The following is an 18,847-nucleotide window of genomic DNA, read 5'->3' as shown; positions in this document are numbered from 1 at the left end:
GAACTTCAGCTATGACGAAGATCCATGAACTTCAACTATGACGAAAATCCATATTATGATATGAACTGTTTATTCAAAATAAATTTTTTAATATATTCATCTCATGCTTTTACTATCAGTTAATTTTAAAATAAGAGAGATTTAGTTTCGTGTTTATACTTTTTATTCCCAGGTGGTAGCAGAAGTAAGTCGTTGTCATAGTGATCTGAAAACAAGCACACCAATTGTGCTCGGAACAGTTCCACTGATATCTTATCAAATACCTTCACCAGTGGAAGCTAACATTGGCTGGGCTATCCCATCTGGTCCTGACTCTCAGCCACAATATGTCGATGCCAATGTATCCCGTAGTAATGTACCCGATCAACAGACATCAGATGCTGAAGGAAACCAAATAAACAAACCAGTTTACGAACCCTCTGCACCAACTTATCCCGATATGCGTAAGTAACATCTATGTAATTTTTACATTTTAACTTCAACACTTGTTCTAGTAATGATGTTGAATCTACATAGCTTTGGTATAGAACATGTGTAGGTGAATGACTCAATAAATTGAGTTCAGTCAAATCCCTCGTATCTGACACCCAAATAACTGGCAATACCAAAACAACGGCACTTTTGGTTAGACCAAAAAAAAAAGTCATTCATGCGAAAGGGAAGAGTCGGATGAAGATGTGAGTGGTTTTTATGGATCGCACATGCCACATATCGTGTTTACTCTTTACATTGTTCACGTGTGAAAACAGAGACGAAAAAAGCCGTTATGTCCCTGGAGTATATCGGGTAGCATCGGTAAGCTGTCACTTGGACCTTGAAAACAATGCACAGAGATGATATCTTTCAATTTAACACTTGAACTCGCCCGTTTTCGAAAGGGTTTTAGATGAGTCTAAATAGAAAAGTGTGAAATTCTCTGTTCATACAGCGCGCAAAAATTTCATTCTAGTGATAGATAGTATCATGGTTATTATCGCTAAGTGCTGCTGTTACACAATGGATTCCGTGAAACGCAAGCAAAATATTCTTATGCTAAAATCATCGAGTGTTACTTCATCGGCTTCATATTTGCGATGTTGGCTATATTGCTCTCCACGTCACATGACTGCCATTTAAAACTGTCCTTTAGTATTTTTTATACTATTGTGTATTACTGTATTACAGTATTATTGTATATTTTTTGTAACAAAATTGTACAACTTATTTCTCTGCATTTTCAGCTCCTCCAACATATGCTGAATGTATGTTTGGCCCCCAGAATATTCAAGATGCAGAAGATAATGAATACACTCAGGGCAGTTTGGAATTTGTTCCGAGATACCCAATGTATAACTTCGTCAAGCAATGATCTATTTATTTTCTACTATAATATGTAGAATCAGTTTCTTTTGATAACTTTTCTTTTGTTTCTGTTATAGTGATCAAAACTTTTTGTCCAATAGTGATGTAGCTTCCATTTTTTAACTTCATCTAGGATAAACGCACCATTCTATTCTAGTGAATAGCTTTTTAGGTTTAGAATTTATTAGGTAAATTATTCAGAGGCCTTTAGAACTTATGACAATATTTAAAGAGGATATTTAAATTCTATGCAATCATAAATATGAGGGTAATATGTAGTATATGTTGCTACCTGATTCATTATGGCCTATCACCAAACATTAAAAGTTGTATGAAAGATTTATTTATTTATTTAATATGGTGCAGTTAAGGCCATGAGGCCTTCTCTACCACACCACCAGAATACAATTATACAAAATATATCAAATATACAGAGAAGTAAATAAGAAAAGGAAATGAAATTATAAAGACAAATACAAAAAAGACAACATAAATGCAAAAAAAAGGGGAGAAAAAAAATACAAGTACAAAGATAAAATCACAATAGGTACAGAAAAATACAATTGTAATATATTAACTGCCTATAGGATTGCCAACTGTTTTTGAAGTTAATCAGAATGTTTTGTTTTTCAGTATGTTTTAGTATAGTCCGACCATCGGATCTGTGCCCCCGTAGGATATGCGAACTGAACCTTAATTCCTTTTCAGCCTCGGCAATTCATTTCTCTCCCTGTATTCCTATTTCTCTCTTTTCTATCCCTCTGTCTTTCTCTCCCCCACTACTCACAATTTTGAGCCTTCTTGCGGGACAGTTTATTTGCACTTGCAATCCAGTGTTGTCAACTCAACATGAAGTGGTGAAAGAAATATTATTAAGCAAGTAATAGCATTTTGCGATGAAGAGAAACAAACAGGTCAGTATTTGTTTCCTATATATCAGGCAACGAAAAGAGCAGCTGCGATCACATGTGAGGCTTATTTTATTTCAATTGGTTACATATTAAAATTACTTACTTAACTAATACTAATATAATACAACTTTGTTATGTAATTTATATAGACAGGTCAGAGCGCCTAATAAAGAAAATCAGGAGAGAGGGAGTCTGTGCAGGAGATGAAAAGCTAGAGTCACCAGGGAAGAACAGACCAAGGGAACCTTTAATTCTTGTAGATGATATGGACAGATGTATTTTAAGAATAAAGATACAAGAATTTTATACCATGCAGAAAGAAGTTCCGACATTGGAGAAATTATTGAAGGTTGCGAGAGAAGCAATAAATTTCCAAGGAGGGAGAGAAACGCTACGGAAAGTGATTCGAGACATGGGATTTAGAATTTAAAAATGTAGAAATACAAAATGTATTTTGATTGAAAAAAATCATATTGTAGCATGGAGGGCCAGTTATTTAAGAAAATTGCGCATTTCGCAGAGAAGGAAAGTATATTGTGTATTTAGACGAAACATGGATACATCCACATTATACTGTTAAAAAATGCTGGCAAAGCGATGATGTTTCTGATGTAATTTCAATTTAACCAATAAATATCCACTGTAATAATATAATTATCTGCAAACAATCATAAGTCAATCAGCGTCATTAGACCTACTTAAATTAAATTATGAATAAGTAATAATTAACCTTACATTATTATAAGAAATATTCATGACACTGTTTGACGGAAGTTTGGCAGCATCCCTATTCGGCAAGATTCGTGGCCTGCTGTTTGACGTAGTGGGAGAGAAACGGGTGGAATGGGGTGAGTAGAGGTGTTAACTTTTCCAAGAATGACGACAGCACTGAAGGGGCACAGATCCGATGGTGCGACAATAGTAATGTACATGAAGATCAATTTTTAATAGTTATTACACAGGTGTTCATCGAATATATGAAATTGTAATTCAAAAGGTAATCATAGTGTTGTCACAATATTTATACAGATATTTCTTCTCACAAACTTGTTGCTCTAATGATATACCCCACCATTCTTTAGTTTTCTGTCATCCTCTTGCACAACAAAATACTTGTGAACAAGAAAGTGCCTACAATCATTGTACAGTCGACCGGGTATACTTTACACAAGGGGGGTAACTTTACACATTTCTAGAAAAATGGTGTATAACAGTTTTAATAATGGCACACACTTCAGTCTACCACACATATGTCCTGTTGTCACATAGAATCAGTTCCACGGAGTTGCTACACATTGTCTGTAATGTGCTGCCTTCTAAACATTTTTCTAGAAATGTGTAAAGTTACCCCCCTTGTGTAAAGTATACCCGATTGACGGTAATTTATAACACAAAAAATATATACCGGTACATTTTGTAATGTAGACATTAGTAAGAAAGAAATTAAAAAAAAAAAAAAAAAAAAAAAGATTTTTGTACTTGTTCATTTGAAACTCCAAATTCAAGAGCAAATACGAGAATGTAAGACTTACATTTACAAGGCTTTGCTTGTTGCCATGAAATTAAATGACAAAAAAAAAGTCTTACTCTGATAAATGTAATTTCTTTTTGTTATGGAACTTTTTAAAGGATTGTTTATATTTACCATTTATTATGTGTATTTTTGATGCATTAAATTATTTTATCTTATATATGAGAAACTGTTATGTAATGTATGTTACATATAAGCCTAGTCGAGTTCTGGTTCCTATTGTAAATTGTGTTGCATTAAAGTTTTCTCTTTTATACAATATCAGTTGAGTAATTTTGTTATATTTAATTCCTAGATGAGTTGTTCTTGCCATTAGGATGATATTCGTGGTTTCAACTGTGAAGTCATTATCCTTCTAGCTTCCCAATAATTAACAGCATATACAGGGCTACTACAAAGGCTTTACCCAATTCCATAGCCTTGTATTATGAAAAGTATGAGACATACATTATTGAAAGTTATACCAATAAAAAGAGAAACTCATCAAGTTTTTGGTCCATCAACTGCTCGATGTGACTTCCTTGCGTCACGCGACAAACATCCACTCGGTAGTCTAACTCCTGCCACACCCGCTGGAATATATCACGATCAACTCTAGCCACTGCCGCACGGATCCGGTTATTAAGTTCTTCAAGATTAAATGGCAAAGGAGGTACATACACTTGATCTCTGACAAACCCCCATAGAAAAAAATCATAGGGAGTCAGATCTGGAGACCGAGGAGGCCAACGGAGAACACACCGATCGTTGTTAGAAGCCCGTCCATACCAACATTGTGGTAGATGCTCATTAATATACTCTCGCACTTCCAGATGGAAATGTGGTGGAGCCCTATCTTGTTGAAATAAAAAACCTGGTTTATCTTCATGTAACTGAGGCATCAACCACATCAACGGGCTTCTATTCTACTCCTCTTGCTAAAACTTTAAAAATAGGTCCCAATGAGTAAAACAGGCATTTTTATGCACCATAAAACTGCTTTCAAACATTCATATTCTATATAAAATGTGAAGATACTCGTATTTAACTAGTTCTAGTTCATCCCAACAGAAAAAAATTGACATTTAACTTAAAATCCGAGGTATATACATGATGGATGAAGACTTAAGAGAAAGGACTAGTAATATATTATGCTGAGGCATCGAAAATTAACAACTAGCATTTTAAAATATAAGCAAATTTTTATTTCATCATTAAAAATACATAGTAAACATTTATATAAAATATATTTAATACTGTCCACAGTTAAATTTCCTGTCCATATTTTTACTTATAAAGTAACACTTCTCATAACTAAACTACTGAATATTTATTTTTTTAAATTATAATAAATGCAATCTTCAGATTTGTCAGCACCATAAAAAGTATTTCATAAGTAGAGCCCAGATTTCTATGCACTATCAAATATTTAAAACATGCATGCATTCATGTACTGTCATATGACAAAACAAGCACAATGAAGAAAAAAAAAATATATAAAAATTGAATTCCACATTATGTTACATTTTTATTTTATTTTGAAACAACGTATGACAACTAATTTCTCAGATTTTCTTCACTTAAGCTCATGTGTTTCGCTGAAGAACATTCCTGAACACAGAAAATTATCTTTCTATGTTACAAGAATTCAGAGGTGCATACATAAGTCAAGAAATTTGGGAAAAAGTGAGGTCGAATTGTGTTTTACATTTCCGCATGATCATGACCCCATCAGGAATCGAACCCTCGACATTCCAACTTTGCAGTGTTATACTATCACACGCCCCAAAATATAAAAGTACTTACGTCTTTATTACAATAATCACAATAAACTACATCACTGTCCATCTTCAGAAATTCCTTTCCCTCAATCCATATAGACAGAAGATCGCTTATTGCAGTTCTAAAAGGAGCTACAGCAACACTTCACAATTCGACACAAAAATATATTAAATTGCAGTTTGCAAGCATGCTGGTTCTGACTTTGTTTCGTTCAGTATTTTGATCTCTGGCTTGTAACAAGCAAGAGTTGGAGGTTGGAAATTCCAGTGTAACAAAAGAGAGTTTAGTAGAAAGTCCAAAGATTAGTTATCAGGTACAATGTCACAAAATCATTATTACCGGTAGCTTTCTTGTATTTTTTCTCAGTAGAAAAATAATTTGGAAATACTCTACTAGATTCTACGAAGCAACATTCATGTTGTTGTTGTTTTCTAATGCCAGGCGTTTGACAAAGTCATTTGACCTCTTGCACTCCAATATTTTTCAAAGATATGAAGCAACATTCATAAAAGGCACTATTACGCAAGTTAATATAATATGTGCACTAAAATTAGAAAAACGTACATAATATGCAATATAAAAGTCTAAATATATACTATTAAATTTAAAATCTTCAAAATATCCATTATGCTTGAATTTAGTTCCAAAAATGACAAAACATGCATACATGCACAGAAGAAGTACGATTATTTGGAACTGATAAGTCATAAAACGAATATTTGCAAAGTTTGAGAAGTTTAACAAGCTTATATAAAAACATGCATTTTCATGGAAATCTGGGCTCTATTTATAAGCAACTAATATCACCTCTCTCTGTCTTTTTGTAAAATATATATATATATATATCGGTATTTATTACAGCTTCAAAAAATGAATTTCAATGAAAATGATTCACTAATTCATAGCTTAGAGAAGATGTTATTACCTTCATCACTTAATCTCTTCTTAAATACAGATTTATTAAGTACAGGCCATAAATGTTAATTGTCTGTAGAGGAACATTAATGAGCAGAACTATATTAGATCTCAATTACATCAAAATTAATTAACTAAAATTAAAGTAACTTAATTAGCTTAAAAAGAGAAACATTAAAAATACACTACTTGCAATCATACAGTATTAAGGTGATTAAATTACTTTCGTAGAGAACAGCTTACACTGCCCTGCTACGCAAATGATTTATTATGAACATTATGACAATTACCAAATCATAACCATATAAAAGAAAATGAGTTAAAATTGCAGTACAGTACATTGTATCCAAAATATACACGTGCATAATAAATCATTCCTTTTTAATTGCTAAGAAATAATATTGGCAAAATGTGTAACTAAAATGCAATATATATTTAGTGTTGCATAAGCATAAACATTATCATTTACTATAGCAGGCTTATATCTGAACTTAATTGGAGACTGCCAAACGGATTATGTTTACTAATATATAGTAGATGAAATCGTGTTTTTCATCAAGTCAGTAATCATTTTCATTCATAATGTACACAGAGATACATCTTAAGGTAACCTGTGTTTGGTAATTCAATGATACAGCAATGAAAATCTGTATTACAATATTACCTTGGAGAGGAGTACGTCAAGGATGATCTTTATCACCTACACTGTTCAACATCTACTTGGAGGATTTAGTGAAGAACTGTTTTCGGAACATGGGAGAAATGATACTAAGGGATATGCTACTAGAGCTAAATGACAGTTGTGAGCAGTATGGAATGAAGATAAATGCCAACAAGAGAAGACCATGGTCATAGGAAGAAAAGTAAAGGAGGTAAACTTGAGAATTCTAAATGAGGCAGTAGAGCAAGTGGACAGCTTCAAATACTTGGGGTGTACTATTAGCAGTAACATGAGTTGCTGCCAATTAGTCAAAAGGAGAACAGCAATGACAAAGGAAGCTTTTAATAGAAAAAGGAGCATCTTCTGCGGATCTCTGGAGAAAGAAGTAAGGAAGAGAAGCGACTAGAAGCATTTGAAATGTGGATATGGAGAAGGATGGAGTGTGTGAAATGGACAGACAGAATAAGAAACGAAGCAGTCTTCGAAAGAATGGATATGGTGAAACTGATCAGGAAGAGAGCTTTATGAGTCTCCCGATATAATAACATCCATTAAGATTGCTCGTTTGAGATGGGCAGGGCATGTTAAGATAATGATGAATGTGAAATACCTAGGAAGGTTATGGAATATGGGATTGTTGGAGGAAGAAGAGTTGGAAGGCCAAAGCTACGATGGATGGACTGTGTTATGGACGACATTAAGAGGCTTGGAGTGAAGAACTGGTGGACGGTGGCTAAAGATCGAGACCGATGGAGAAGAATTCTTAAGGAAGCCGAGGCCCGATCCGGGCTGTACTGCTATGGATGATGATGATGATCAGGAAGAGGAAAAGGAATTGGTTGGGTCACTGGTTGAGAAGAAACTGCCTTCTGAAGGATGCACTGAAAGAAATGGTGAATGGGAGAAGAGTTCGGGGCAGAAGAAGATATCAAATGATAGACGAAATTAAGATATATGGATTATATGCGGAGACTAAGAGGAAGACAGAAATTAGGGAAGACTGAAGAATGTTGGATTTGTAGTGAAAGACCTGTCCTTGGGCAGAACGCTATGAATGAGTGAATATTGCCTTATGTTTGCACAAACTATCATTTTACAAAAACAGATTCCCTCTTTTATATTGTCACTCAGACAAATATACAGGCTACCGGTACTGTCTTGCTTATAGAGGACATATTACTATCCCTACATGAAACTAAGAAATGACGCAATACTGGTAGGAAATACTATGAAATTGATGCCATGTGTTAAAGCCTTGTAAGTAAAACAGTTCTCCCAAAGCCAACTTAAAATACTTTATTACTGATATATTTCCTAGAATCAGGAAATAAATTTGCAGTGTCAAGATATTGTGGGGCATCATGAGCTCTTAAGTTCAGTTAAAATCAATATACAAAATATTTAAGGGAAATTTTCTATCCATTCACCATATATAATAAAAAATATATAGGCCTCCATATACAATTATTACAATGTAGTATAACTGATAGTAAATATATTTGTAACATTTATAATTATATAAACAAAATATAAAGTTAAACACAGATTAATTTGCACAGTAATATTTCCATGGAATGACTATCTTCATGATTATTTCACAGCCATTAAAAACTGAGCCCCCTACTCGCCTGACATGTCCCTTTGCGAATTTTCATTTTATTCTCTGACCACATTACCTCATTATCTCCTGCCTTAAATGCCTCATGAGTGATGCCTTACTAGTGTTGCTTGTAAGGTTCCAACCTGTTTTTGGACAGTTGATTAAACAACAAAATAACTTAAAGTAGAAGACAGACATTTTGATGATGTGGAAGACATCAAATGGGCTCTCTACATGCAACTTAACTCCATTATGAAAGACACGTTCTAGAGGTGCTTCAAAGACCTTCAATACCACTGGACCTATACATCACTGTGCTGTGCAAGGAAACTATTTTGAAAGCACAAGCTATATTATTATGCCCGAGAAAAAATTCGTCCAATAACTTTTGGGATGGAGAGTGTACATGTCAATCATCCCAAACAACAATGTTCACTTTCTTCTAAATCATTTCCATTCCATTATTGCTTTATTAAACACTATGAAGCCTGAATACGTAGTTTTAAAATACTCTGTGCATTAAATACTCGGTTATACTTCTTATATAAGCAATTTCATACAATTATTAGGGCATATAAAAAAAGGTTTGTTTACTTTCCAATACATTTCAATAAACACAGTGCTTTCCTTCTGGAGAAAGAAGATAATGGAACTCTGTGTATAATATATTGCAGTGGATGGAGAGATAATTAGGCCTTCTGTCCAGTGCACGAGAGTTGTCGTTTTTAACCTCCTTTTTGTCCAACTTCAAGACTTTCAATGCCTAAGCGGAGTTCATGAAGTTAAAAACATAATTAACATTTTCTTGGTTCCTTGGTGAAAAATACAACAAAAAAGTGCTGGAACAGTGTTCAGCCAGAAAAAAAGCACTGAATAAACATATTAATAGTTAACAAGATCTGAAGTATACTTATTATTCATAAAAAATATGAAGCAATCGCGAAAATATACAACTTAAATGAGAATAATGTTTAAAACATACTGGAAGTTAACAAGCTCTGACATATACTTATGATTCATAAAAAATACGAAGGAATCGCGAAAATATACAACTTAACAAATGAGAATAATGTTTAAAACATATTGGAAGTTAACAAGCTCTGACGTATACTTATGATTCATAAAAAATACGAAGCAATCGCGAAAATATACAACTTAACAAATGAGAATAATGTTTAAAAACATATAGATCATAAACATCCATTTGAGCATTAACACATGTGAAAGAGAAGTGCTATATTCGAAAACGTAACTTGGAAAATGTAATATCAATCAGTTGAAACAACTCCAACAAAACGAGAATCATCTCTGAAAAAAATTAGTCCCATATAAAATGTTTCACTCTAACAAATGGCATCAGTCTTCTCTGACTCATTTTCTTATGGGAAGCTGACAGCTCAGTTGCCATCAAATGATTTATATCTGATCACAGCAGAGCCAATAGTCAACATAACACCTTTTACTTATAATCTAACCGAAACAATACGTAAAACAGATCGCCATCTTTAAAATTCCGACTCCATGTGAACCACAGATCTACAAAACTCTCTCCTAAAAGTAAGGCACTAATTACATTTGTACTCTTAATTTCTCAAGAAAACTCATCTAACACTGATTCTCTTCACAACATCTCTCATAAGAGAGAGTCTCAAATTATCTGTCAACATTTCACGTTGAACCTGCCTTTCAACTTTTTCAAAACGAATCTTATCTGTAAAAATTTTCGGGAATTGGGCTCCAACATATTGTAAAGTGAGTTTCTGTACAAGTCGAAGAGATTCTGGCAATATTACATCACGATCTATCAAAAGTGGAATATCTCTAATCACACCGGTACCACACATTTCAACAGGACTTACTAATCTATTTCTTGCTATATGACAACAAAACTCATCTTCTGTAAATCTCTTTGTGACATAAAATACAACCATAGAGCTCCTCTCTATCACGTCTTCGAACACTGTGAACTGATCAGCACCAAGATAAACTGAGTTCCAGACAAGATGCCCTTTAAGTTGAAAACGTTTGCTTAGATCTCTAGTCAATTCTTCTGCTTCGCAGGTATCAGTCTCTGAACAAATCATACAGAAGTCGTACTGGTCTTTCATTTCAAATGGACAAGACTCCTGCAGTTCGTTCTCTACTTGCATCTCGATGTCCGAAATGTGTGTGACATCCAAACAAAAATTTTCTTCTGCAATAGTTTCCTCTATACTGTGACGTAACTGTTGCCCAGGCCAAGTAGAAAGTGGAATTGGTTCGTTTACGTTATTACATCCTCCATTTCGCTTCAATGATAATCTCTTTGAATGCCATTTTAGAAGTCTGTTTCTTGTACGCCTTGTCTGTTCCCTTTCAGTTTGCTTCTTAAAACATGGAAATAATCTTTCTAATATTTCTGCCATCTTTGGCATACATTTTCCGTTTTACTGGACATTGTTACATTACAAAATAAATGTAATTGTGATCTGAAATGCAAAGATAAACAGAATCAAACAATACCACTTCCATTCTGAAAGGAACCTGACATAATGATCTTAAACACTATATTTAAATATACTGTAATATGAGGATAATTTCAAAGCAAATTACCAACTTAAACCATTATAAATATGTCATGGATTTAAATTATTGATTATTATAAGTAGATTTATATAATAATAACAATAATAATGAATAACAACAATAATCACCCAGATTTTAATGATAAATGATCTCTGATTTGGTATTTCACAAACAATGCTAATCTGTAAAATTTGATCACGGTATCTTAGTTGTAAAAATGTATCCGATTTCATTATGATAACTTTCATAATCATTATTACAGTATTTTGCCATTTGAACTTCAATATTCTTTCTTCAATTTCTGTGTCATTTTTATAAACTTCTTTTAATCGTTTATAGCTTACAATTCAGTTTTGAAATTTTTCTGCATTACAATTTTTAGCATAAGCTTGTCAGGAAAAGTTTCATAAAGTACATAATATTACCTCAATATGTCACCGCAGCATTAAGCAATAATACAAACACATACTAAACACTAAAAAAAGTTACTCTCGCATGTTAACATAGCAAAATGCAAGTGGATGCTCTTTCCATTTTTTTTTCTGCACTCTGCAGAAGTGTTGGAAAAGTCAAGACACTCAAACTAGACTAAGTGTTCAATTAGCGTATATTCACACCATCATGGACATGAAAAGTTACGTAAATTAACAAGAAAAATAAGCTGACTATTCTGGTATTAAGGTAAATAAATAATGTTTTAGTGAAAGTTTTAAGAGTACTCTTATTACAGATAAATTTTCACTATTTTAAGTAAATCTAATAATTTTTTTTGGCAGTTTTTAAGTCATAAAAATTCGGACCTGATATTAACAATGCGGTTTAAATGGAATGAACAAAACACTTCGTTTTATACTGGTCTTATAACTTGCTACAAGTATAATAGCATGAATACTTAAAAAAAAAAAAATAATAATAAAAAGTACACTTTCATAATTTTTAGTTCTGCTGAAGTAACAATACATTACAGTGTATGTCCTCAAGTTAAACATGTTCAAAATATTTAAGTTACTGTTTCATAATATTTCTGTGGCTGTAGCGGAATAGGTACCGGTAATAAATTTTTGAAGATAAACGTGAAAATAGTCTTCATAAAGCTAAGCAGGCTGTTAAACATTAACAAGTTTAATAATTTAGGTAAATTTCTGTTCAGAGTCAAAATTAGATTGGAAAAGAAGATAAAAGAACTATGTGAAGACAGATTATAATGTGACAGAATCCTTCACTCTACAAAAGCTATTAGTTAAAGAGTAACCAAATTAGTAATTGTCAAACAGTTCAGTAAACAAGTTAAAAGATTAATAATAATAATAATAATAATAATAATAATAATAATAATAATAATAATAATAATGATGATAAAACATTTAGAAATGATAAATTTAGTGAAGAGAATTTAGTATGATATTATTATTATTATTATTATTATTATTATTATTATTATTATTATTACTGCATTCGTGTTGTATAGTATAATATGGTAGCTATGCAGTATTAAATAGTACACTGTTATATTCACTTTATATGGAAATGACGGATTTGAACTGGAATGCATCAAATCTGCCATGTCCAGACAAGGTTGATGGGAAATAAATAAAAATTAAGGGTGTGTACTACTAATATAGCATTTGGGCACAAATGGCCCATTGTGCACCTCATAAACTGGAAATAAATCCAGAATACTGCAGTGTATGACAGCTATGCAATGCTACTGGGCTTAATTTCTTGAGATTCTTCGGGGAAACAGTATGTGTTAAGACTACAGGTACATAAATTTGATTCCTTTAAATGTAAAAGGAACACACGAAAAAATCCGCTTATGAAGCCAGGTATTCGTCATAAATATAAAGTTTATTCAAAAGTCTCGAAACATTTTAAAGTCCTCTTTGTTAAGAGTTAGGCCTAAGTTTATAGAAAAATAATAACACATTTTTGGGGTTTATTCCGATATAAATCAATTTCTGAGAATATGCCACACTGTTGAGCAGCTCATCTGCTGCCAACTTGCAACTTGATCCATACTGCATGTTCCATATTCAGAATTTTGTCTAATTTTCTAGATTTCTTGTAAAACCACTGCAGCGTTTACATCGTTTTTTTTACAGACACCACACAATGTTCTTTTTATCTGAGACGAAACCAGTCTCTTCAAATTTTTTTTTACAAACTTCCATAATCACAGGGTCCATACCTCAATCAATAAATTTAGAGTTCTGAATATTTTCGATGCACTGAAACAGTCTCTATTACATTCCATTCACAGTGACACTGAATATGGCCAATTCGCATTTGCAGAAGCAAAACAATTATTATTTTCTGGTATGAATTTGAAAAAAAAAATAAATAAACAATTTGAACAGAAATTCCTGTGAAATAAACTCCCATTCATTTATGAACAAAACTGTGCTGTAATTTTTCTATAAAATTATTTCTTAACAAAGAGAATTTTTAAATATTTTGTGACTTTTGAGTAACTCTAGTCCTATATTACATTTACCTTCTTTTCATCTAACCAGTTAGTAGCAAAGAACAGTTAAAAATGATTAGTTTTTGATAGCTATGTTAACAAATAAAAATACTATGGATTTTATGTAAGACTAACTACATCTACAGTCCAGAGAGACTAAAGTGAAAAGTATGGTACATAATAAAATGTTGTATGCATTAACCTCACAGAAATACTTTGAACATAAATGATACGTCCCAAAGTCAGTCTTTAAAGGTCAAAATTTGTGAGAGAGGTAAAAAGATTGTTTTTCACAATTTACCATGGTGCCCATTCTCAGGACAGATTATAAAAAAATAAGTTGAAAAGAGTTTCGAGAAATTGGGTCAATATTTGACGAAAAAATGAACATAAAGATTTAAATTCACTGAGAAAAAAGTTGATTCTAAACTACAAATTCTCATAAAATTACACCATAGGCTAGGCTTCCACAAGAGAACAAATAAAATGTAATATAAGGGCAAACATTTCAAGACAGCTACACAAGAACTTCCTACAATGATGTCCAGAATGCCAACATGTCAACCAAAAACCAGATTCCAAAAACTGCGCAAAATCTGAAATTGAGTAATTCTTGTCAGATTGTTCGAACACATTTAACATCACTCTCCATTATCCTTCAATTCTTATCAGCATGGCGGGTACTTGACTGTTTGTCATTCATCTATATGAAGCCAGTTGTGTAGACCAAATCACCGAGAGTCATTGCCCAGATGTGTCATAGGAGGCTGGCCTATGCTACGCCTATGATGAGATGATGATGGAGATTTATTGGGATGTCCCAGAACAAAACCCATGTCACCTGGACCACGGACTTGTCCAACATAGTCATAAATTGGGGGTACATTGGGGAATTCATCTGGGTCCACAATATGAGTCCAGTGCTCTAGCCAATGGCAGCCATACAGCAAAGAGGATAGGTCTATGACGTTCTTCACAAGTATTCAAGTGATAATACAACATCCAGTTTACAGTGTACATCAACTTAGTTATAGTAGGCTCGCTCTATGCATCCCCAGTTAAAGACAGAGGCTACCGCACGCTGAGCGGTTGTCTTTTGAAGTAAGACGGTCCCGCCAACCTTTTCTGCCCACTCGGGGGATGGGGTAATCTCTGTTTCCGCTTTCTGAGGCAAACATAAATGTTGCCAATTCTCCCCTGAATGCTAAAACTAACTGCAGTCTTTCTTAATATGTTCTAACAATTCACGTGTTTTGTTCGCTGTTTGAAAGTCTTCTGTAATTTTATTTTTATTATTATTATTATTATTATTATTATTATTTCGTGGAGTATATTGTAAATTACTTAGTTTTTTACAACCCCAAGATAGCAATGATAGATGAACAGCAATTTTAAAGACATAATTAACTTTATTAGGACAATAATATAACCCTGCCCAAGCCCATACCCATCAAGGGAGTTATGTTGCAGGCTATCAAATCAGCCATGCAGTAAGAAACATGCAGTGGAGGAGCTCGCAGCCTCATATGGACACGTTGTGTTACGATTTCCTCCGTACCACTGTGTTCTAAATCCTTTGGGAATGTTAAATGTTATGTTTTATTTAACAACGCTCGCAACTGCCGAGGTTATATCAACGTCGCCGGTGTGCCGGAATTTTATCCCGCAGGAGTTCTTTTACATGCCAGTAAATCTACTAACATGAGCCTGTCGCATTTAAGCACACAAACGCCATCGACCTAGCCCGGGATCGAACCCGCAACCTCGAACATAGAAGGTCAGCGCTATACCAACTGCGCCAACCAGGTCGACCTTTGGAAATGATCTGGTATCAACTGAAGTCTAATTTTAGGAAAAACAATATTATCGCGACTTGAGTCTAGTGTGTTAACTTCTGCGTGATGGAGCTGCAACAATCGGTCCCCATAATTGGTGCTCCTGTGTTCAACATGCAATTAAAACGGAAGGGAATTATATGAAGCACGACAGGTACAGTAACCAAGAGAGATTTGTGATTCATTTAGGAGAGAGTGACGATGAATAGAGGTAAGAGAAGAAAAATGTCATATTTTATTACATAACATTTCAGATTTCGCTGCGAATTTAGACACGAAACACAAATTGACAATATTATTTCGGTGTTATTATTATTTTATTATTATTATTATTATTATTATTATTATTATTGATATACTCAAAGTATGAAAATATATTAGTTTGAAGAAGTTGACCGTACAATGATTCTATAACGGATTTATGCACACAGTAACTCAAAATTAACCATTAATTAATTCGTGATTGATTGAATTAAAGTACAATTTGTTGTATAGAAATAAATATACGATTGTTTCATACCCACGTGGCGAAGTAAATGTAAAATGTGACAACTGCGCGCCTAGAAATTTCCGCACGCGTCCCTTAATGACCGGGGTGGACCGTGCAGCTAAGTTCTTCTAGCAACAAAAGAGACCGACTGGGGATCCTTTGAAAAATCCTACTATACATTGTAACTTGCACGTTACCAATCTGACTTTAGCCTAGACCTATACTATACTGTAAGATGCAACACATCCAACTTGTCTTCGTTAATGACAAATAAAAGGATTAATACCAGTGATAGTGGTGATGGTGACGATGTTGATGATAATGGAACATTTTAAGTTACATTTAAAACTTGTTTTTGTATTCTATTATATTATAATTTGTATCGACAATTTGAGCTACATTTTTCATATGAGTTGCTTTTTGACATTAGAGGCTACATTATTTGTAGGTGTACAAATTTGCAAAGCAGATAACGACCTGATTTTGAAGGTTTCCTTATTAGTTGGCAATACTTTATACCTTTTTTTACACTAACTATCTACTTTAACGACCATTCTACGTAAGAAAAATGACAACAACCTATCAACTAACAGTGTTCTCCATATTATTTTTTTAAAACAAATTTTACAAATATTGACTGTTAAAAGATCTTATTTTCTGCCACTTTTTATATGTTAAAAGCTGGATTAAGAAATTCACTACTGGTATCTGTATAAAAACTCCATTTTAAGATCCTTTTACACACAGTCTAATGCCAACTCCTTGGATAAAACATGTGTTCCAGGTCGTCATATGATGTCAATTATCATCTGAATCTGAACTGTGGCAACATTCTTGTCCTTCACTCTTGTTGATGTGCACATTCACTTCTATCCTAGGACCTATGTGAATACCTGACGATTGAGTTATACTGACGTCACACAGTTTTTGTTCAAGTTGAGACATATTTTCACAGCTTTCAGTTACAAGTTTACATATATCTTTCTGCGACTCTTCTTCAATAGGGAGTGATGATAATGTTTCTTGCAAACTTAATATTCCAGTTTCGGAAAGAGCAGTACTAGTAGATTCTGTTTCACTTATAGGTAAATGAGATTTCTTTTTAATCATATACTGACTAACATATTTGGAAAGTAATTGTTTATAAAGTTCTGATCTTCTTCTCTTGGCATTCTCTTGCTTCAACACACGAATTTTTCGTATCCTATCATTGAATGTTACTAGAACTCTTCTGCGCATATTATCTGGAATAGTGGGATCGAGTCCTGACACACCTGAAAGAGCAAGTCCTACTCTGTGACTCCCATTAGGAAATACTGGTACACATTTATCTCTGTCTCTACGCATTCGTTCCCAAAGTTGTTGGTATACAGCACCATTTTGCACACGAAGATGAACATGATCTTTCTTGTAGTTTTCAGTATGATAAAAGAATACTTTTGTACTTATTTCCATCATTGCTTCGTACTGGTCAAATATATCCTCTCCTAAACTTGCAATATCAGGATCATACAACATACATCCTGTTAAATTATATTCCTTACAAAATTCGGATCTGAATTTTGCTGCTTCTTCATAATCTATGTCACAGGTTACCACACAGAAATCATAGTATGTGATCGGGCATGTTCTATTTAAAAACATTTCAAGATCGCTCTCAACTAAGGCTAATTCATCTGCAGTTAATGCTGAATATATGCTGGGCGCCACACTCATTGCACTTGAATTCACACTTATTAATTCACTGGCTGAATTTGAATTCGATGACAGTCCTATTTCATCACATAAACCTACTGCAACACACGATGAATCTAACACCAATTCATTCTCAGGTATTTCAGCATCTGTTGAACACTGTGAAGATCCACAAATTTCTCTCACATCACTTTTAGTTTCTGGTTCTGCAATATTTGGCGCATTGTAAGCACATGCAGACACTAACCTACATTCAGAATGATGGGAGTTCATTGTAGACTGATTTACTACTACAAATTGATCATTCTCTATTCTACCTTTCTCAATTTCTTTATGCACGGATATGTTTATCTTCTCTTGAATAACTTCTGATAACTCACCCTTTGTTTCACGTTTCTTTGCTGACTCTGTCATGTTGATTCTCCTACTAACAGTCTTACTGAACCATTTTATTAACTTCGTTTCCATCTTACTAACGACTCCATTAAACTACACAAAGTTTGTAATGTGTATTTCTGAAAACAAACGGTAACATTAGTCCACATTTCCATCTTTATACTATAAATATGACATGACATTCAAATTAGACAGGAACTAACCTTCACGATATTTGGAGGGGGTTTTCCCCAATCTCTTTCCGTTTTGTATATTATTAGGATAAAGTAGTGCACACTCCTCCCACCTGTCACGTCGCCTTCAAATATACTGAACCTACCTATTGTGTAATGTCAACGTCCGCTGTTACGCATTATTGACTAACAGCCTAGATCATACTATGATCTAGAATGATCTAGGCTAACAGTAGGCTATGTAAACCACCTGTAATGACTTAAATCTATTATTAAGATTCCCATTTGGTTGAATATTTACATTACTTGTATTCTGTAACTCAAATACACCGAAATAAATTTTTATCAAGGAAAAATAAAGCTGCAAATAGAAAAGTCATGCTATCCCTTACGTCAGTTTATAATGCCTGTGCAAGTAGTTTGGTACGAGTATGTAAAGTACAATAGAATAGCTAAGTATTTTCTTTTATTTCCTTCGAAAACGTTAGTGCAAAATTATTATATACGTA

At 33.5% G+C, this 18,847-nt stretch overlaps 2 protein-coding genes across 5 annotated transcripts in view; one reads left to right on the top strand and one right to left on the bottom strand.

The window, feature by feature from the left end:
* Positions 1–1,848, top strand: part of LOC138708912 (arrestin domain-containing protein 17-like) — a 13,480-nt gene extending 11,632 nt beyond the window's left edge. Inside the window, exons 6-7 of the mRNA XM_069839241.1 lie at positions 173–443; positions 1,221–1,848. Coding sequence (XP_069695342.1) covers positions 173–443; positions 1,221–1,348 — 399 coding nt within the window. The 3' untranslated portion in view covers positions 1,349–1,848. The remainder of the gene's footprint in view (positions 1–172; positions 444–1,220) is intronic.
* LOC138708913 (uncharacterized) overlaps positions 1–18,847 on the bottom strand; it is a 24,138-nt gene extending 5,291 nt beyond the window's left edge. Inside the window, exons 1-4 of one of the 4 annotated variants that reach the window (XR_011334786.1) lie at positions 18,731–18,847; positions 18,369–18,588; positions 18,150–18,284; positions 4,939–11,188 (exon numbers count right to left, since the gene is read on the bottom strand). Coding sequence is in view for 1 of the 4 variants with exons in the window: in XM_069839242.1 (XP_069695343.1) it covers positions 16,873–18,042 (1,170 nt within the window). In the remaining 3 variants the exon portion in view is untranslated. The other 3 variants (XR_011334785.1, XR_011334787.1, XM_069839242.1) reach the window with 3 other exon arrangements.

The sequence above is a fragment of the Periplaneta americana genome, chromosome 11 (assembly GCF_040183065.1).
Source record: "Periplaneta americana isolate PAMFEO1 chromosome 11, P.americana_PAMFEO1_priV1, whole genome shotgun sequence".
Lineage (NCBI taxonomy): Eukaryota > Metazoa > Arthropoda > Insecta > Blattodea > Blattidae > Periplaneta > Periplaneta americana.
The sequence above is the reverse complement of the archived record's forward strand: the minus strand, read 5'-3'. Positions and strand labels throughout refer to the sequence as shown.